Here is a 21,635-nt window from a genome sequence, read left to right as displayed (position 1 = left end):
ATAAAAAATGCTCACCCCTGGAGACTCTGATATAACTCTCTAAGGAAGCTTTATCCCTCCCTTCTTGAGAATTACCTTACCAAGCAAAAGGATTTAGTTGAGCTTATTTTCTGAAGTTTGTGTTATGAAAACAATAGGTATCTTTTCATTTTTTAAACATAAATTACATAAATATTTATGAATATGAATTACAGAAGCGTATATAATGTGCACTTCCCTCGTCTAAATATGAAATTATATTCTAGTATTAAATCTATTTCTTGGAACTGCATATCCCCCCGCCTTCTGAGAATTATTGATTCTGAATCGCATGTCAGTACTGTGAAGTCAAAGTCTGCAGTTATTCGCTCGTTTGTTCCTCCTTTCTGTTTTTTCCCACCAAGTACCCTGCCTTGCAGATACAAAGCTGCAAGCTGCGTGCGGGAAGCCTGTCACCTCATCATCTGGGGACAACCTGCACCTCCGAAACTGCCACTGAACAGAGGCAGGAGACTTGGCATGAGGACACGAAGGGAGAACCACCTCCTTGACCAAGGCAGAACCAACAGAACCTGAGGGGAGCTGGTGAAAAATGCCTTTGCATTAGCTCTATGCTCAAAGTCAGATTTCTCAGCTCCTTTCCAGTCTCTTCTGTCAGTTTGCCACGAACAAATGACATCTGTCACCTGTGATGCGGGCCAGGGACAATCACCATATGGCTCCCATACATTATCTAGTACCAGCCTGCCTGGGCCATGCCTTTTCCAGTCGCTGTGTGTGCCTTGCCAAACATGTATAGCACATTGCCATTGTGTTCTCTCCCCTGTCTCATCCATCGCGCCGCAGTAAAAAACCACTGCCCGACTCTGTCCTAGGTGCTGCTGATGCAGTGCGGTCTCAAAAGCTCCCTGGTCTGTTTTAAAGCTTTCTGCCAATGGCAAGGATGTGGATGACGTGATTAGAAAGCTCGTGAATGTAACTGTTGTGTTGCCAGAACGCCATTTAGCTCTCACTTGGCTGCTTTCTCACTTTGGGTGGGCATTATTACCAGTTTGTTCAAAAATAATGCTTATGAGTCCATCCAGCACCGACAGTGCTGCTACAGCAGGAAAAAGGGCCATTTCTTCTGAGTCCAAACAAAAGAGTTGGAGACTTTGTATTTTTTTTAATGGGTTGTGAGATCCTAAAAGAGATCATTGTAAAGAAGGAAAAAAGAGCAAGCATGTATATTCATTTGAACAAGAATAGAAATGAGCAATGGTGGAAATTTGGAAAGTTAAAGCACTTGAGTAACCACCAGATGGCAGTGTGGGGCCACTTGGAAGCTCAAGGCAACGTGCATTGTATCACTTTAGGCAGGCAGCTTTTGAAAATTTCAGCCCTAAAGAGGCAATTTTGTGTAAATGTATCAGACTAGAGCATCTTATTAAATGATTATAAAATATCTTTAAATGCGTTTTTTAAGATGAAGTCCTTGAACGATTTTAGGAAACGGAAAGATTTACATTTACTGTAATACAAAATTTTAGCCCCACAAGTCTTCAAAATATAATTAACTCAGAGAAGTCTCATAAATCAAGATAGAGAATTAATGACCACATAGAGAAAATTTAAGAAACAATAATTGATTTTTTTTAATAGAGAAGAGATCATTTAAGCAACCACAGCTATTACCCAAATAATTATTTTTCTCCTAATGGCTACAGATCATTGTGCATGAAAATGATACACGTAACTTGCACTTGCTCTAGAGGAAGTCACACGATTTCTACAAAATGTCTGCACATTAGGGTGAAATATTTGCTGTTGCTTTTTAATATATCATGGTATAGGGATGGCAAGCAAATTTACAGAGGTATTTTGAAGCATAAAATGAGGTATACATTTTCAAGCTTGAGAATTCTTACTTTAAAATATACTAGAGGAGCCAGTCTCTTTGTCTTTGCTCTGCCCCAGACATAGTGAAAGAATGTGCCAGCAAAGGCCATGTTAAAGAGAGGACTCAAAAGAGCACAGGAAGACACAGAACCTCATCACCTCACTGCAAAAGTTACATGTACATTGGATTTTGGTAAATTCAATATTCCTTCCCTTTTTATTTTCTAGAATCACAATTTCAAAAATGCTTTAATTTTCTTCTTTTCTCCTTTCTTCATTTCCCTTCCTCCTTTCCTTCCTTCTGTTCTTTCTTGTTTTAATTTCCCTTCAAGTAGTAGTAAGTAAGTAGCATTTGTTAGTGACTGGAAAATAAATGCTATAATGCACTATGTAAATGGAACGAAACTAACTTATTTTATGATTAGATGCTCTGGGTGCTTTATATTCAGTTATTTCATTTAATCATCATATCTATTCAGTGATTTAGTTATTATTACTGGTAATTATAACGTTAATAAAATCAATCTCATGATAAATGATTTTTGGAAAGTAAAGAACCATTTCATAGTTGTGTGCTTTGCAGGTTCTGAGTTTTGCATAATACGACTGTTTAAGTCAAGGGCTACCCTTATTTTTTATTTTATTTTTTTATGTAGGCTCCACATCCAGTGTGGAGCCCAACATGGAGCTTGAACTCATGACCCTGACTGAGATCAAGACCCGAGCTGAGATCAAGAGTCTGATGCTTAACTGACTGAGCCACCCAGGAGCCCTGGGGCGACTTTGTAATTAGAGGACAAATTAAGTGTGAACTCAAGAAAGGGACAAAAGTCAACTAAAAGGCACAAGTGATTCAGCTTGTCTCACTGGTCAGTAAACTAGTCTCTGGAAGTCCCTAGGGCTTCTCTTGATACATGATACATCAGTCAGGTCTTATTTCTGTCCACTGCAGGCCCTGGCTCATAGACTTCTCCTTGTTTTTAAAGAGATTGCCAACTCAGTTTCTGTAGCAAAGAGAACTTAGGGGAAGTTTCCTTCACGTGATTCTTTGCTCAGCTAATTCAGAAAAGAGAAGCAATAAAATTGCTTCATTGGTGTCACAGAAGCTGCATGAAGGGCTAAAATGTAAGTTTTCAATAGGCTCCTTTGCTATTGTATAGGCAGCCTAAAGGAAAAGTCTTAGAGACTCAGATGCAACTGTCTACAGGCAGTTATAGCTCAGCGGCCAAACTGTGGTGCTAATGAATTGGGTTTATGAGTTCAAACCCATGTACACTCCTAGGGAGTGTTGGCTACTTCACTGGCCACATGTATGACCTGTGGAAGGGTCAGGGCAAACCCATCCTCATTCCTTGAAAAACAAATCAGCCTATGATCTAATAATCAGTGGTATCTTTTTTTTTTATATGAAGGTCATCATTACATGCATTGCCCCTGTAAACATACCACCAAATATTTGGATTCAGGAAATTTTGTACCAAGTTTAGTACTTTGTGAACATGAGCCATAGGATTTTGCAAATCATTCTTATTACCAAAAGTCAAGAGGAAAGACCCACTCTATAAGATTCAGATGTTCCTAGTGTAGAGTGTAGATTATAGATTTGACCTATTTCTTCAGCAGACAAAGGGTGGATACAGCAGAGGACTCTCTTCTTTACCCTGGCTCCCAAGTGGAATTCTGCTTTATCTCCTAGGCATTTCCAACTTGGCAAGTTCCCCAGCAACTGCCTCTGGGAAGTAATATTATAGTTTTATAATGACATACAACCATTGGCATACTTTTTCCCCCCAAAACTTTGGGGAGTGTATCAGAAAGGCCTGACATTATTGGGTGCAAATAGTGAAATTCTGTCATGTGAGCTATGAGCTTCTATGACTTCTGTAAGAACTTCTAGGGGTTAACTTGCACTGATTACCCTTGAATCCTCAAGGGAAACATTTTTTCAGTATTCCCAGAAATTGATTCAGGACTGATGAATTCGGTTGAATGGACAGATTTGGGAAATAAGAGATGCCATCTTAGGACATCAGAAATTGAGATGGCGGATGGAAATCACTCTCTCTTATTGTTCTCTGCTACTGATCTGGCCAGAAACCATTTTGCCCTGTGGGGGCTCTTTGACAAATGGTTCTGGGGATGGGATTAAAATCCTTGTCTATTTCCACCAGACGGGAGCCCGCCAGCTCCCATTATGGGTGCTGCTGGAGACTCACTGCACACACAAAGGACCATTACCAATGAGGCCCCACTGCTACCGTTTGCTCAGACTGATTACTTGTGAAAATTAGTCCTCATATGTATACCTACTAAAACTTCACTGATTATCCCAACAAAATTAGAATTCCTTATCCTCTAAGAGGTTCTTCTCCAGAGCTGAGATACATTAACACACAATTTTATAATTTTCGACCTATTTTACCTCAATATGAGCTTTCATAATAATAAGGATACCTTTTCAAGAGCTTCAACAAATATGCTCAAATGAGGAGAAAGCTAAGCCATTATCCTGACTTCAGTTTGAAAGAGTACCTGGCAGAGCGTGGGGTTGGGGAAAGTTTTTAGCTGAAAAACACCTTATCCTTATAGATGCATTTGGTTGTTGCTGTTACTTCTACAGGGCCTGACAGCCAGAACAGACTTTTCTCCTGTAGGTCTCCTCACCAAGATCGGTAATTAGGGCCATTTTCAATATTCTCGTGCAGAAACTCAGAACTAGTTTATTCTCCCTACAAACTTACCTTTTCTAAGTAGGTATAGCTCCAAATTTTCCCATCAGCCCAAGTTCTTGAAATTATTTTTCCGCTCTGGTCATATTCCATTTTTTCATTCCACGTCCCTCTTTGAATAAACGTCACCAATCCCGAAGGTGAATATGTGATGTTCACTTCATTATATCGGCTTACGGGAGACCACAGAGTAGGTCGTCCAGTCTGGTCATAAAGAATTCGAAGGGTGAATTTCCGGTGGTCATCGTAGATCTTTCCCGTGCGAGTTATATGATCAAAATCTATGGAGAGCAGGTTTCGGTTATGGGCCTGCAAAACAGATATGAGACCTATTTTAAGCACTGCTTTGGTTCCTCTCATCAAGTGCATTCACAATCATGAAGCCGCCACCTTAAATCCACCCGGAGCTAAAGACAAAAGAAGATGTTGGGGGTGGGGAGGAGGGAAGGCCAGTTATGGGAGGTTTTCAGGCAAAGCATAGTAAACCGGGTATAGTTTTTTTGCAGATTTAGATCCTTGCCTTTTCCACTGATGAGTTTCCAGAGACTTAGAGCCATCCTCCCTTTTCTGGTACAGAGAGGAAGACACCCTTAGAAATGGAGATTTCCCTTACAAACATAGATGCCTCTTACAAAAGGGTAGCTTCTACTCAGTTTTCGGAGCTTCTGAGTCGGCTGTTTCTTAAAATCAGCCCAGGGGCGCCTGCGTGGCTCAGTCGGCTGAGCGGCCCGCTTTTGGTTTTGGCTCAGGTCCTGATCTTGGGGTCATGATCTCCAGCTGGTGGGATCCAGCTCCTTACGGGGCTCCACGGACTGAGCGTGGAGCTTGGTGGGGATTCTCCCTCCCCCTCTGCCCCCCAACTGCGCATGCACATACATGCGGGCACTCTCAGGAAAAAAAAATCAGCCTAAAATAATCTTTATGTCAAAAAGGCATATTTTAGGGTGGCAAATTCTGCTCTCCTTCAAACAAAAAAGGAGAGACTTTGAGAAGTGTCAACAGCAGTGGCCCGGGAATCAGGAGCCATTTCATTAGCTGCTTGTCTGTGTACCAGTCATTTCTTCTATCAGAGGCTTAGTTTTCTTAACTGTGAAATGAGAGTGATATTACCAGTTCCTACCACAGAGTTGTGCTAAGAATTAAATAAGATTACATATACAGGTACTGCGAAATGTAAAAATAATATTGGTAATTGTTATTTTAAAAATATAATGATTACTTTTCTCATTTAGGTTAAGCTTTTGAATGGGTCCATGTGTCAGATTCCAAGGTGATTGTAGTTTGGTGTACTAGATCTATATCTGTAGGAATTGTCAACATGATCCAGAACAGAATGTTAAATATCTGGCTAATCTGAGGAAGGGAGAAAAAAACCAACATTAGGGCTTGACTACATTAATCAGAGTTGAACTAAACAGATTCACTCGCTACTCAACTAAACTTTATGTTCATTTTTAATTTTTGTGGTCAAGGATCCTTTTAAATATCTGAAAGCTACATACTGTGTCCCCAGGAAAATGCACATAAACACATACATGTACATGATAAATAAAATCTCAAGGGGGCTCTGAAACCCAATCGTGAAACCTCTAGGGGTCTCAAGAGTCCAATTTTAAAATCTCGGTTCAGAAAGAGATTTTTTAAAATTTTTTATTGAAACATTTTTATTTTTATTTTTAAAATTGAGATATAATTGACATAGAACATTATATGAGTTTCAAGTGTACAACACAATGATTCAGTATTTGTATATATTGTGGAATGATCACCACAGTAAGTCTAGTTAACATCCATCACCATACATAGTTACAAATTTTTTTCTTGTGATGAGAACTTTTAAGATCTACTCTCTCAGCAACTTTCAAATATACGATACAGTATTATTAACTATAGTCACCATGCTGCCCATTACATCCCCAGGACTTCTTTATTTCATAACTGGAAGTTTACACTTTTGACCACCATCACCCATTTCCCTCCCTGCCCCTTACCCCCAGCCCCAAAACCACCAATCTGTTCTTTGTATCTGAGTTCAGTTTTGTTTTTTTAGTTCCACATATAAGATCCAAACAGAATTTTTTTATCTTAGTAGCTAGATAACTGTGAAGGGGAGCAGGATATGCCACCCAAAACGTGCCACCTTGTATGCATGTGGATTATTTTGAGCTGAGGTCAATCAAGACCCAGCAGGCTCAAGAAAAACTTTCACCTCTTCCTTAACTACCTAAAAGAATTTAGATAGGGGGCCTGGCTCAGGAAGAGAGCTATTACCCGAGATTACTTTGTATTTGAATGACCTATCTGTATGGCAGAACAAACATCCAATTACCAAACATCTGCTCTTATTCTTGTCCTGTGAATTACCCTCCTCGCCTTTGAAGCCCCAGGCCCCTCTCCCATTCCTTAGTTCAGGATGGTATCTAAGCCTCATATTGCCTTGACTGTCTCTGAGCCTCTTGTGTTTTTGTGGAGCTTCCATAAATACAAAATTAAATTTCTTTTTCTCTCATTAATCTGTCTCATGTAAATTTTATTAGACCAACCAAAGAACCTAGAAAGGAAGAACCTAGAAAACCCACATTCTCATTTCAAAGTCCAGTCTTCCCTTGCTCACTTTGGTTTTCAAAATAGTTTCCACTCTCCATCATAAAAGTGATGTTTTTTCGTTGCAGAAAAATTGGAAAATAAAGAAATACAAAAAGAAAATAATTACCTGTAATCTCACCCTCCAATGCTAATCACTGCTAATATTTGGCTGCATTCCATTTATCCCTCTTTTATGCATAATCTGTTTATACATTCAAAAAATACAACTAGGATTGTACTTAAAAGTCCTGTGTCCTACTTTTAGCTAATGTTTTATCTTGAGCATTCCTTGTATTATTATATATTCTTAATATGTGAATTTTAATGGTTGTATAGTATCTTCTTACATGATAATTATTTATCCTTTCTCCTATTGTTGGAAGTTAGAGTTTTTATTTTGCATTATTCTTTCATATTTCATATTTTGCTGAACATTTTTGTAAATGAATATTTCCTTAATACAGAACTGAAGAAGTGAAATTACCAGGTGAAGTGATAAGAATATATCAAAGACTCCTGATGCGACATGAGTCATTACTTTATAGTGCATGAAGCTTCTACAAATTTATACTTCCTTTAAGTAGTAGTGGGGGAGCCCATCTTATTCCATCCTTACCAGCATCAAGTAAGTGTTAGCATTGTTAGTAAGTTTTTCTCTATATCAGAGTGGGAAAATGGTATGTTATTGTAGTTTAAATTTGCATTTATTTGATAACTAGTGAGGCTGAAATTTTTTTAATGTCTATTGGCGACATGTATGTCTTCTATGAATTGTCTACTCATGAGGTTTTTTTTTTTTTTTCATTTTTCTATTGGGGTATGGCACTTTGCTTTAAAAAAATCTCTTTTGGTTCAGTTTCTTCATCAGCCAGCTGGGGCTAATAATATTTGCCCTTAATTTTGAGCTTCTGAAAAAAAAAAAAAGGACCTATCAAATGTTCCATGACATGAAATCTATCCAGAAGACTAGAGATTAGATACTTAAATTATTTGAAAGGAAATGCTGTTAGTCTCAGGGGTAGGTTTAATTCGGGAAAAGAGACACACACAGATTGGGAATCAGGACTCTTTTTTTTTTTTTTTTTTTAAGATTTTATCTATCTATTCATGAGAGATAGAGAGAGAGAGAGGCAGAGGCAGAGGGAGAAGCAGGCACCCCACGGAACAAGGAGCCCATTGCGGGACTCGATCCCAGGACCCCGGGATCATGACCCAAGCCGAAGGCAGACGCTTAACCGACTGAGCCACCCAGGCGTCCCTGGGAATCAGGACTCTTTAAACCATCTGTAGCCAATGTATGCAGTATTGTAGTGCATAAATATACAGTAACCTGCTGTTATTACCTAAAAAGTGATAGTATAGCACATATTTTCTGTCTTTTGATACGCAGGGCTTGGAAACCGATATGTAACCAGGTGTTCTTTCCTCAACTACCTTTCCTGTGGTTTTATAGCCACATATCTCCAACTGTAATAACGCTCATTTACAATAGCTGTAAAATATCCATGTACTCCCAGAGACGTTTGTAACTGTTACAATTTATGTTATAATGATAGTTAAAGAGCCAAAGTAACAAGTGATTTCCAGTTCAACTAAATTTGTGGTTTTATTTGTCTGATAGATTAAGTTTACTACTCAAGAACACATTTCTTAATAAAGTCATTACAGTTAACACAAGCAGGGATCACTGTTAAGTGGTACAAAGCAAGCAGAGGAAGACGGCCTAATGTTCTTTCTGTGCTTGTCAATACGTCGACAACCTTGCTTCTCTTTTTCAGAATAAGGTACTCTGAAACTCAGATGCTGTGGAAAAACTATTATCAAAGGTTTGGAAGGTGTGATATTGTGATTTATAAGAACTGTATATTTGGTCTTGAACGCTGTTCCGGGCACAGAGCTCCTGAAACCCTTGGAATCTCCTGTGATAAGAATGATAAAGCTGCCTTTTGTTATGTTAAGGAGGTGACTTTTGGAAGCCTCTCAAGTAACCTAAGAATGGGGGCTGGTTGCCAGGGAAACCAACCACATGATTAGAGGGTTAGAACTTTGAGTACCTCCCTCCAAACCTCTGGAGAAGGGCGGAGTGGCTGGAGGTTGAATCAATTGCCAATGGCCAATGATTGAATCAATCATTCCTAAGTAATGAAACCTCCGTAAAACCCAAAGGACAGGCCAGAGAGCTTCGGGGTTGGTGAACAAGTGGAGATGCTGGGAGAGTGGAGCATCCGGAGAGCACGGAAACTCCGCACCCTTTCCCCATACCCCGCCTTCTGCATCCTTCCATCCGGTTCTTCCCGGGTTATATCCTTTTATAATAAATTGGTAATCTCATAAGCAAAATGTTTCTCAGTTCTGCGAGCTGCTCTAGCAAATTAATCAAACCCAAGAAAAGGGTTGTGGGAACCTCTGATTGATAGCCAGTCCATCAGAGGCACTGGTAACAACTTGGACTTGGTGACTGGCATCTGAAGTAGCGGGCAGGAGGCAGTTTTGTAGGACTGAACCCGTAACCCACGGAATCGGATGCTATTTCTTGGTAAATAGGGTCAGAATTGAACTGAATTGTAGGACAGCCAGCTGGTGTCCCCAGAATTGCTGGTTGCTGTGGGGAACTCCAGCTCCCACATTGGCATTGGCTCCAGGAACCCAAAAGAGAAGGTACTGTAACATTCGGCTCAGAGCTGAAAGGGGGTGAAGGAATAGAAGATGCCACAGAGTCCCCCTGAGTCTCCTGAGGAAACTATGTCTGAGGAGGCTGGGAAGGAGTATGCTTGTCCAGGTGGGCTCTCCCATCCCCATCCTTGAGTGCTTATATGCTCCAGCCATTATGGAGGAATCCAAACTTAAGCTGATTGCTTATGATTGTTGGGGTCATAAGCAAGGTTGGGAAAGCTCCACATTCATACAAACACTAGTTTGCCTGAAAGACAATAATCGCCTTTGACCTAAGTGTGGGCCATCCATCTTTATTTCCACTTGCATGGGGGCAGAATTTGTCACCCCAAAATATGCCTCTTTGGCATAAGGATTATTTTAGGCTGATTATTTTTAGGAAAGAGCCACAGGAGAAGCTCTTAAAAAACTGTGAAGTTACCCATTTGCATTTATAAGGGGAATTTCCATTTGTAAAGGTGTCTCTCTGTACCAAAAAGTGGGGAATGACTAAATCTGTAGAAACTTTTAGCAACGGAGAAGGTGAGGATTTAAAATTGCACAACAACCGCATCCTTGTTTATTGTCACTTTCCTGGTAACCTCCCATAACTGACTCCCCACCTCCAGCATCTTTTGTCTTTAGCTGGGGATGTTACTTAAGGTATTGGCTTTAGCTATTTGGGGATCTACTCAGTTTTCCTGGGTCTCTCATGTACATAGGAGGTATACATGGTATTCAACTTATGCTTGTTTTTCTCCTCTTAATCTGTTTTATGTCAGTTTAATTATTACACCAGCCCAAGAACTTAGAAGGGTAGAAAGAAATGGTTTTTCTCCCCAACACACTCTTCCTCCAAACAGTCTGCACCAATTCTTGTGCTGGAAAAGAGGGGGCAAAGAAAGGGGTGAAATTTGGTAATAGCCCCAAGTTAAAAGGGGTCTCTTTGGACAGGTTGCACATTGAACGAGACCTCTGAGTTTGACAACAGCTGTATGTTGGGGTAAGAAACCTGGACTTGGTAAAAATTTTCCATAGGGGAAGAAGTATCTATACTTTAATTCATCCTTTGGTTTTCCTTATATTTTTTTTCAGCTTTGCTAAGGAGAAGTAAGGAGAAGGGCTTGCTTTTTGATCATACTTGGACCAGAAAGGAAAGAAGGAAGTGAGTGCCCTAGGGAGCCATGGGTTGTGTTTCTAGCAGAAATCAAAGTGCTTGGAAAGGGTGGGTACAGGCAGAAGCTCCAAAGAAAAGTGTCCTTTGTCTCCACTCAGAGCCTTTTCTTGCTCCTTCCTAGAATTTGTGTTTTAATTGCTTAAGAGAAAGTCCTTTCAAACCTTCCAATTCAAGACTCATTCAATTAGTAGGATAAAGATATATTAAGTTGCTTGCTGATATTTGACTGTTTTTGGCCTACAAAAAGGGCAATTTGCTATGGTTCAACTGAATATGTTTTATATATCTTATATTATATATGATATAAATATATAATTATATCTAAAAAGACACATACACAAAATGTATTGAACTCTAAGGACGTTATGATTATGGCAGTTGGTTTTTTTTTTTTTTTAAAGATTTATTTATTTGAGAGAGAGAGAGAGAGTGCTTGGTGCATGAGCGGGGGTTGGGGGGGAGGGACAGAGGGAGAGAGAAAATCCTCAAGCAGACTCCCCGCTGAGCATGGAGGCTGGCTTGGGGCTCAATCCCAGGACCCTGAGATCATGACCGGAGCTGAAATCAAGAGCTGGCCACCTAACTGACTGAGCCATCCAGGAGCCCCGTGATTTCTTCTACAAAGAAGAGAAGGCTGAATTTTCAAGGATGCTGTCTAGCATTTCAGCTCACGGTGCAACTGAATTAACCTGTTAACTTTTGCTGAAGAAGTCGGAAGGTGAATAAGTGAGATGGGCCAAATAATCACATCACAGTTTGGGAGATGCACTGTATTTAATTTCCATGAATTTATGAGAATGGATAGAAAAGTCACAGCCAATTTTAAATTAGTACATGCTACTCTACACTCACTGGTTTTAAGGTAATTAGTACTTAGTTAGAAATCAATCAGTACAGTGCTACAGATTTTATTTTTTGTTGATAATTGTTAGGCTGACAATCAAAACCATACTTAGGCTTGCTTTTATTTCACAGATTTGCCTATAAATGAACAGGGCATGTGTTAGCATCAGCTGCTACTACCCCATCTGGAATTTCCTTTTACCTCTTTTTTCTTTTTTTACTCCCAAGACACTCTCCTTACCTTGCCAGCCCACAAAATCTTAGTGCCAGTAGGGATCTTGGGACATAGGCTATTGAGTTGACCTGCCTGGGTTCAAATCCTGCTATCCCCACATACTAGCTGTGTGTGACCTCACTGTGCCTCTTCCTTCCTTCCTTCTTTCCTTCCTTCCTTTTAGAGAGAGAGGGGGTTGCAGAGGGAGAGAGAGAGAGAATCTTAAGTAGGCTCCACGCCTAGGGCCAAGCCCAGTGCGGGGATTGACATGGGGTTTGACCTAACAACCCTGAGATCAAGACCTGAGCTGAAACCACGAGTCGGATGCTTAACCAACTGAGCCACCCAGGCGCCCTGTCTCTGTGCCTGTTTCTTAATCTGTACAATGAAAATGATAATAATAGAACCCACCTGATAAAGTGTTATGAGTACTAAATGAGTTAATATATGGCATTACACATAGTAAGACCTCAGTGAATGTTATCTGCTTAATTATGATCAGTTGTGAAAATGCTACTAATGATAGAGATTGCACAGCCCATATCCCTCATTTCATAGATGGGAAAAGTGGTGCAAAATTATGGGCATACCAGTTCTTCCTCAAAATCTTGTTCATTCCGCTCACCTGACTTCTGCCATATCATTTAACTTGGATGCTTTTTGCATTATATTGATTTGCTCTTGTTTAAATACTTTCCTGTTGGTGAATTCATTTGCAAAACCATACAACAGACACTTGAGGTTTTTTATACCAAATCATTAATGTTTATATGCATGTGGAATAGTATGTGAAATAATACTTTCTTCCTAGTTATCTTAGCGGGGCTGACTCAAGATTAACAAATAGAGGAGCTTCTATGATTTGAAGGCCCCAAGAATGCCCTGACCCCAAAAAATCAACTCTGCCCAGTTGCCTGAAATCTCCTGTCTCCTGGTGACTCCTTAGGGGTAGACACACTGTTACTTGGGACTGAGAACCATAGATATATTTTTAGAATAGATTCATCTATCTGCAAGCAGCCTCCTTATCTAAATTTTCACAAAATAAGTCCCTCCAGCAAACCTGGGGAGAAGGAAGTTAAAATAGCGTGAAGCAAATGTGAACTCCAACTCTGAGCAGCCTGCAGCTGTGTGCCCTGTCAGCAAAGGCATTTTCTGAGAACGGAGGGAGATGCTGGAACCCTGTTGGCTGCCTCCCAAATTCCCCATCATTTGTCAGCCTGGGACCCTGTGTTGCATCTGGGCTTGTTTGCCCTTTCAGAGCGCAGATCACGTATGAACATGTTGCGCTGAAAAACCAATCTACCCCGTTCTCAGTTATCTTTGAGTGGCGAGGGGACAAAAATCAATGGTGAGGGTTTTAGATTAGTCTTTGCTTCATTTTGCTTGTAAACACATAATCATCTTACTTGATTTTATTACTTTGGTTTGAAGTGCTAAGCTTCCTGGACTTTTTTTTTTCTTTTCATAAAGGAGGCTGCGGGGCAGGGGTTTTGCCGTAACCTCACATCTCAGTCTGTGAAATCTTGTGAAGAGCTCTGGGATCCAGCGCTGGGCTGCGTCTCCTAGAACGGCGTTATTATCCGGGGAGGTGGCGAGGTGCAAGCCGGGTGAAGTTCCTAAACTGGTTTGCTGTGGGTGAATGCCCAATTCTTTTACAACGGCTTCCATTGTGATCTAATCTCTACTTTCTCCATTGTAAAGGGAAATGCATTTATGGGGACAGGCTGATGCAGCAGATCAGATACATGTAAAAGTACTTTGCAAGGAAGATGATGCAAACACACCTCAGGTTGGGGGGAAATGGATTTTTAAAATAAAGGAAATCTCAGGATGTTAGTGTGATTTGTTTCACTTAATGGAGCTGGTGCAGGACGGCCCAGAGGTAACAAATCCCTTGCTTGCCCAGGCTGAGCAGGATATCACGTTTTTTCAGCAGTCTGCCTTGTTCACCTTGAAGGGGACCCTGACTTCGTATGCAAAAAACCCACCAGTCATGGGAGAAGAGCAACGCTTGTTGCTTTATCTCCAAGAGAAGTCTATCCTTTTCTGTGTTTTCTTTGAGCTAGAAGGTCTAGGGTGGATGTGATCGGTAGCTTTTTGGAATGCCCATCATCTTACCCAATGGGCCTATAAATGAACGTGCCATTTTTGTGCCTGAACAATTAGTGTTTTATGACCTGCTGCCCAAGCACATTTAAAAATCACAATCACACCTTTGTTTGGTTTTTCAAAGAGGAGTCCTATTTCCTACGGTACAGCAGGGGTTTCTATGTTGTGTGACTATGTGGACCTGGGATTCTGTCTCAAGAGCTCTGGTGTACCCACTCGCACTTGCTCTGGAATGGCTGCCCCACCAGGAGAAAGAAATGATTCAGTCCAAGGCCTTGAGGTACGTGAGGACACCCGAGAGGCTTATTCTTTACATGAATGCTTACAAATGGGTCACTGTCTATCTGTCTCAGGAAGAGAGAATGTTACATCTTGTGCTATCTGCTCGCCCCTTGAAAAGCTACTAGAAATGAAGGGGCACCATCTCTGAAATAATAAACTCAGCACGGAAAGAGAATTTTGCCTTGTCAAAACTGGATTCACACTTATGTTAGGGGAGCGTAGTCCTTGCATTAAATTGGATTTGCCTAATCTGGGGAAACTGAGGCAGCAGTGTAAACAAAAATGCATGAGGATGGGGAGAGAAGGTAAGAATCAGCCAGTTAAACAGCTTCCCTTCTCCGGCCTCTTCCACACTTTCCCTGCCTGGAGGCCAGCCAGTTGTCCTGTACCACCCACACTTGCCAGCACATTAGAGTCGATTATTTGCCTCTTTTTGTCAGCATTGAAATGAGGAGTCAGGCCCTGCCAAGGTGGCCCCACTGAGTGGGGCAATGATGTGTAGATTAATTATTTTAAGAAACAAGGCAGCACAGCATGATGTAGTGGAAAGAGTGCTGCGCTAGGCGAAGACCTGCATTTTAGTGCTGGCTCTGATCCTTAATAGCTGTTTGACTTTGGGCAAATCACTTAACCTCTCTGGGCCTTAGTCTCCTTATCTGTAAATTGGGAATAACAACAGTTGATGGTTGTGGTGATCAAATAAAATCCTGGCTACGAAAGCCTTTTGTTAACTCTAAGGCACTAAACATGTAGAGGATTGCTGTTAGGTTTCTACGGATGTGCATGGTAACACCACTCAGCTGAGAAGGGGCTCCCTTCTGTCGCAGGACCTCAGGAAGTGCCCTGGAAGTCACATAGAAGAGAAGGTCCTGAATTTGTTGCCCTTATAAGCAGTTCCACAGATCTGCTCAACTATACCACAGGAAGGGAAATGGCTCAATTATAAATAAAATCAACTAAATAACACTTCACTCCTTACTCTAAAGAGCCCCCAAATGTTTTATGACCTTTAGCTTTTCAACATTAAGAACAGTTTGGGATATGAGGTGTAAACTATAGTTTAGAATTTCTCCATTATCTGTGCACATGGAGGGGAGAAAATGGTGGGTTATCTTAGAAAGTGGAAAATCCCAAAGTCACATAGTACAGGATGTGTTATCCTAAAGAATGGGAAAACCCAAAGGCACATAGTGTATGATATGGTTCATAATGTTTTATTGAGGCTATAAACTGGGGGAGGCACTAAGAGATCATTTATTTGATACAATTATTCTATGGTGAATCCATGAGGTTGATAAGCCATGTGTAGATGGTTCCTACTTTGCTCTAGAATGATATTTTCATTTCACAGGTGAAGAAAATAAAGGCATTTCTTTTCTTTCTTTCTTTTTTTGATTAAGTAGGCTCCATACCCAGAATGGAGCCCAGTGAGGGGCTTGAACTCACAACCCTGAGATTGAGACCTGAGCCGAGATCAAGAGTCAGACGCTTAACTGACTGAGCCACCCAGGTGCCCCAATAAAGGCATTTCTTAAGCCAGGTCGACTAACTTCCCCATCTAGAGCTCTACCCAGGAGATCCAATTTCTGGAATTCTGACAGAAACCTTCGCTGCTTCCCACAAAGAGAGGTGTGTGTGTGACTATGTGCACTGGTTTTACTTCTCAATTCAGTGGCGCATCAGTGGTAAATATTCTGATAGAGACTGGCGATAGAATCAAAACATGCAAATTGACTTGTGCATGTAGACAACTTTAGTGGCATTATGAAGACCACCGAAGTCTGTGTCTATGTGTCATCAACACAAGTGATTGAAAAAGAGTACTGTTGTGCATTATTTTGTCCATATCACGCCTTTGGACTGGTTGGACTGTTTCTTGCTGGAACTGGGTGGTTGTCTGTCATTGTACTTCCACAGCCTAAACGTTACCACATTTTCACTGTGAGCGAATTTGTACCATGAGTGAAGAAAAGGCAAGCATCCCAGGCCTCAATTGTGAGTTGATTGTTTCCCTCGGGCTGGCAGTTGCTCTGGGGGTGATACTGAATGTTACTATATTTGGAAAGTTGGTCACATCATCCGAACATTGGTTAATGCTTAAGAAGGGACAGGCAGACACAGTGCTGTGGTGGTTGTAGGCTTTGTGTGCTGCAGAAAGGCAGGTTTGACAGGGATTCTGCTAGCTGCAGTGAATTGTGCTTGGTAAGGACTTGGAAACCTCCCTCCCCCGCCCCCGCCGGGACAAACCTTTAATTTCCTCTGGGCAGCTCTTCTCTGAGCACCACTAGTCCAATCTCAGTACTGGTCCTTTACCCCTCTGGCCCTTAGTCATGTATTCACGGCAATGTTATCATTCACTGATTTTTTCCTTTTAACTTGGCTTTGTCCGAAAGTTGCCTTATGTCTCGCATCCTTGTGTGTGCGCCTGCCTGGTCTTTCCATACGAAGTATAAACTATCCCCAAAGCAGGGAGCTGGGTCAAGGTAGTGAACCTGATAACCATTTCCGGGGCATGCTGTGAGGGATTCTGGAGGGCCTCCTGACTAAATACATTTCTCCACCCAGACTTTCTTGGTGCCTGAAATTGCTACTATTAGAGCACTTTAGCTGGCTAATGACAAAGAAAGCTCCTATTAGAATGTTCATTTAAGGATACTGAACCATTATCAGCCATTAGCACCCTCTCTTGAATTAGTATATCATATAAGCCAGTCAGTCACCTAGAAAAGCTTTGTTGCAATGGGCCTTCAGATTAGGGCAGCTCTGTGGTTTTCGAACATAAAACAGAAGTTCTATATCTTGCATCGGGTCAAGCCTTACCCTCAGTCTCCTTTCAAAAGCTGAAATGTTGCCTTTGTTTTGCTCCCTGCGCTGCCGCCACTCGATGAGGTTTGCATTGTGCTCTCCGGGCAGGGAGATGTTGCATTTGCCTGGGGTGGGGTTGACCGCCCCGGCCAAGATGTGGGGCTCTGAGCTGAGGCTGATCTCCATCCCGCTGGCAAAGGTCACGCGGAGGGAGCCGTCTGGACTCACCCGATAGGTACTCTGGGTATTTTCTGTAGGCAGAAGAGCAAAGGAGGGAGAGGGGAAGAAAGGGAAGTGCAGGAAGCAGAGGAGAGACAAGTTTAGATTCGGGAGGCAAGTGTGGGGAAGGATGAGCAGGTGGGTCGCTGTGGACCTAACTGCCTTCTGGCCTAGCCGGCCACGCTCACAGGCACATGCGTTCTCTGCCCATTTGGGTCTTGTTACTCTCATAGCTGGGCTATCTTGTTCCTTGGATAAAAGATTCCTGTCTAATACTGCAGGCTGTTTTTGGCTTGTCTTTTTCATTTTTAAAGAACTCCCTCACAAAATCCTTCTCTGACTTGGTGGGTTGGCATCCTCAGTTTGATATGCTGGGAGCTAGAAGGAGAAGAGGATGAAGGTCACCTCGGCATCCTGACTGCCTGGGGACGCGGGCATGGCTGCTGCACCCGGCAAAATGGTTACTCTTACTACCGATCCTGTTAGAGTGAACCTGAACTCTGGGCAGTTCTGTGCCTGGCCCCACAACCTGACAAGAGAATCAGTCCTTAATGACTGGGCAGAGAGAAAATAATTTCTCTGTGTCCGTGTCCCTCTAGCTTCTGAGACATTCTTTCCAAATGCAACCGTTTGTCCCTCCCTTGGTCCCTCCCTTCCTCCCTTTGTTTTCTTCTGTCTCTCTCTCCCTCCCTCCCTCCTTCTTTCCTTCCCTTCTCCCCTCCCTCCCTTCCTTCCTTTTTTCCGCATTCTTACTTTTCTCTCTGACTAGAATGAGATTTTAATTCTCTCATTTCACTTACATTCTTCCTTTTTATTCACCCACGTCAGCATTGATTTAGAATGCTAATCTCAGATGGGGCACAGACTTCATTTCTTTAATATAACCCAATCAAGGCCTAAAAGAGCTTTACAAACAGCTGGGTGCTGGGAAATGACTTGAAGGGAGAGCAGACTTGGCAGGGATTGAACCTCACAGCTCCCACAGAGATGTGGCCCAATGTTGGTACGCGAACTTTGTGAATGGTGTGATTTTATTTGGGTTTCAGCCTGCATAGCTGGAAACTAAGGAGAAGAAGCCATCTTCTCAGCCAGAAGTGAATTCTATTTGTTAATGGTGTGCAGAGGTTTGATGGTAGGTTAAGAAAGGTGCCTTATAGTCAGGTGAAGTGGGAAGTATCCTTACCTTGTTTTAAAATATATATGGTACTAGTTGCTGTCAAGTTGGTTGACATGAGGACATTTTCACGGTTGGAAGTATCTAGTTCCACTTTTGTCAGCTTCTCCAGGTCACTGTGGAAACTGCTGACCTCACCAGTGGGAAACGTTGCATTGGTCAGATGTCCCTCGGGGTCATACCTGAGGAATGCAACCAATCCCAACTTTGAAGCCTCTTGGCAGTGATAACAGGCCTTTGCAAATAAAAATCACTTGGCAGCTAATACAGTTTAACTTTGAGTGATAACAAGTATTATTAACCTTGTTCAATAAGAAGAAAAAGGTCAGAGAGATGATTAATCAAACGAAGGTATTTCTTGCAGCTTCTGAATTCTTGATGACTTCGTTGAGCTGTGCTGTTTTACAGAAAAAATATATCTGGTAATGAATCACCAGGGTGGAAAACTGATTTATGAATCATGTCCTGCTGTGTGTAATGTTGCAGGGAGGCCTCCGTTTGCAATTTGCGTTGATCCCACTGGGTGTGATGGATAACAAAAGCCAGTAGAGGGTGCTGTTGGCAAAGGAAAAGGAGGCACAATCGGCCCCCGCCGTCTGGAAGGGCAATAAACTGATTTTGCACTGTGATAGGAAAATTATATTTGCTGCTGTTTAAGTTGCCAAATTTGAGATGAATGAATCATTCGTCCAACAAAATGAACAAGCAGAGAGGATAATGGAAACATGTTCATTAAAACATTCTGGAGCCCCCTGATCTCAGTTAATTTTTAAAAAAAAAATCTTTTTAGAGTATAGTACAGAATGCATTGTAATTTGCCTATATGAGTAAGAGACAAAAAAAATAATTACCTGGGATAATAGGCAATAACCTATATCTGGAAATATAGTCTAGCGAGTTTACTTTAAAAAAAAAATCAGAATGATTGGCAATCTCACTGTCCTCCAAATGGAAACTGCTTCCCTGAAGGCTTTTGATGTGGAGCTGTTCTTTTATTGCCAATGGAACCATGAAAAATAAACACTTCATTAAAAGTAAAGACATGCACTTGGAAACCCATTACTGTTTTCTTTTCGAGTTGCAAATTACAAAATATTTAAGCACTTTTATTTGCTTTTAAAATGTTAAACAATTATATTCTTTTTACCCGAAGTGAGCAGAATAGAGCCTGGACACAATGGCAAAGTCTGGCTCTACTATTTTCTCCCCCGACAATTACGCAAAATGGCATAGTGATTTAGTGTTAGTTCACTAGGTTTTAAAGAACTCGGCCTGGATAGTTGCTCAAATTTTAAAACCTAGACCAGCCTTTGGTAGGCTTGGGAAAAGGGGCTGGACCTTATTTCGTCAGACAGAACTGAACCTCAAGTTCGGTGCAATGTGTATATGAGCGCGTGCTATCAGTTTCAACAGTCATGTAGGCAAATGAAAACAATCAAATAGGTCAGTTGATATCACAAGCCCAATTGTTTAATTGGAGGCATCCTTGGTTTAAGTGGATATTCGTCAAAATGGTAGCTGGTGTGTTGCTACTACGCAGCTCAGACCTCATTATCATGGAAAGGCCGAAGGGTGCTGTTTGCACTTAGGGTTAATGGTGGAATCCTGGCCCCTGCTCAACCCCTTTGCCCATGGCCTGCTCTGGGGCTCTGGCTGCAAAAGGCTGGCAGGCCCAGCACAGCCTTGACCTTGTCTGCCTGGTCTTACTTCTAGGAGAGGAAAACAATGTCTACCTTTAATTTTCCCAAGTGTTTCCAGGCAGCAGATAGAAGGAAGCTGCCTTCCTCACTGGGGAGACTGGGGTCCCAACAGCCTAGATTCTGCAGGCAGTTCCTCTCTGTTTCACATCCATTGACAGCAAATCAGCCTCACTGGATTACCTTTCCTGGTTTCTAAGTAGGTTCCTTAAAACTTGGCAAGGTCACTCATCGTCATTCCTCAGGAAATCTGACCTAAGATTCTAGGCATGCAAGTTCCCAATGGGCTTTCCAGCTTGGGGACGGTTGCCTTCTTTCTCAGTCACAGGGCCTCTTGTTTTAAAGCAAGATTTCATCTAAAGGTGAAGGCAGTGGTTCTGGCCACTTCTCAGGGCAAGATCACAAGATCGGATGCTGTTTGAGGCATCCACGAGCAGAGGTACAAGGGCCAAAAATTCCAATGAAACTTAGCAGTGGCCTGGGATACATTTGGAGAGGAAAGATTAATAGTCCTGGATAAGACTGTAATTACCTGGATAGATCTAGCTGGGAGGTAGCTGCCTGATCCTTTTCTGATGAGGGAGGCAATGGTGTTGGGATCAGGTAGAATTTTCCAGAGCCCTGCCCAGTTGCTGGGTAGCTGGAAAGTTATATTGCCTGATTTCCTTTCTGTGGCTGGACATGCATCCTTTTTGAAAGTGTGTATTTGACTTTAACTCTATCCTAAACAAAGCACTCTACCTGGAGGGCATAACGCTAAGTGAAATATGTCAGACAATGACAAATAGTGTATGATCTCACTTGTAGGATCTAAAACAAAACAAAACAAAAACCCCACACATACCAAACTCAGCAAAGATCAGATTTGTGGTTACCAGAGGTGGGGTGTGGGGTGGGTGGGGGAGTTGAAGGAAGGTAGTCAAAAGGCACAAAGTTCCAGTTATAAGATAAATAAGTAGCGGGGAGGTAATATACGACTACAGCTAAGAGTTGCTAAGAGAGTAGACCCTAAAAGTTCTCATCAGAAGGAATAAACCAGTTTCCTCTCTCTATTTTTGTATCTATGAGATGATGGAGTTAACTAAGATTGTTTTGGTCATTTCTCAGTCTTATTATATAAGTCAAGTAATTAAGCTAGACACCTTAAACTTCTACAGTGCTATGTGTCAATTATATCTCAATAAAAGCAAAGGGAAAAGAAAAACCAAAAAATATCCCCGAAGCACTTTACCCAACACACTCACAGACCCCAGTTCTGCAAGTCAGTCATAGCAATCATATTTGGTGG

The 21,635-nt window shown here is 41.7% G+C and overlaps 1 protein-coding gene across 3 annotated transcripts in view; it reads right to left on the bottom strand.

Annotated features, from left to right (window-relative positions):
• Positions 1–21,635, bottom strand: part of TENM1 (teneurin transmembrane protein 1) — a 548,130-nt gene that overhangs the window by 7,054 nt on the left and 519,441 nt on the right. For all 3 annotated transcript variants that reach the window (XM_021685960.1, XM_021685969.1, XM_021685964.1), the window contains 3 exons: positions 18,660–18,832; positions 17,273–17,508; positions 4,599–4,895 (listed from right to left, as the gene is read on the bottom strand). In XM_021685960.1, the coding sequence (XP_021541635.1) occupies positions 4,599–4,895; positions 17,273–17,508; positions 18,660–18,832 (706 nt within the window). The remainder of the gene's footprint in view (positions 1–4,598; positions 4,896–17,272; positions 17,509–18,659; positions 18,833–21,635) is intronic.

The sequence above is a fragment of the Neomonachus schauinslandi genome, chromosome X (genome assembly GCF_002201575.2).
Source record: "Neomonachus schauinslandi chromosome X, ASM220157v2, whole genome shotgun sequence".
Lineage (NCBI taxonomy): Eukaryota > Metazoa > Chordata > Mammalia > Carnivora > Phocidae > Neomonachus > Neomonachus schauinslandi.
Note: the sequence above shows the minus strand (reverse complement) of the source record. Positions and strands in the feature narration are given on the sequence as shown.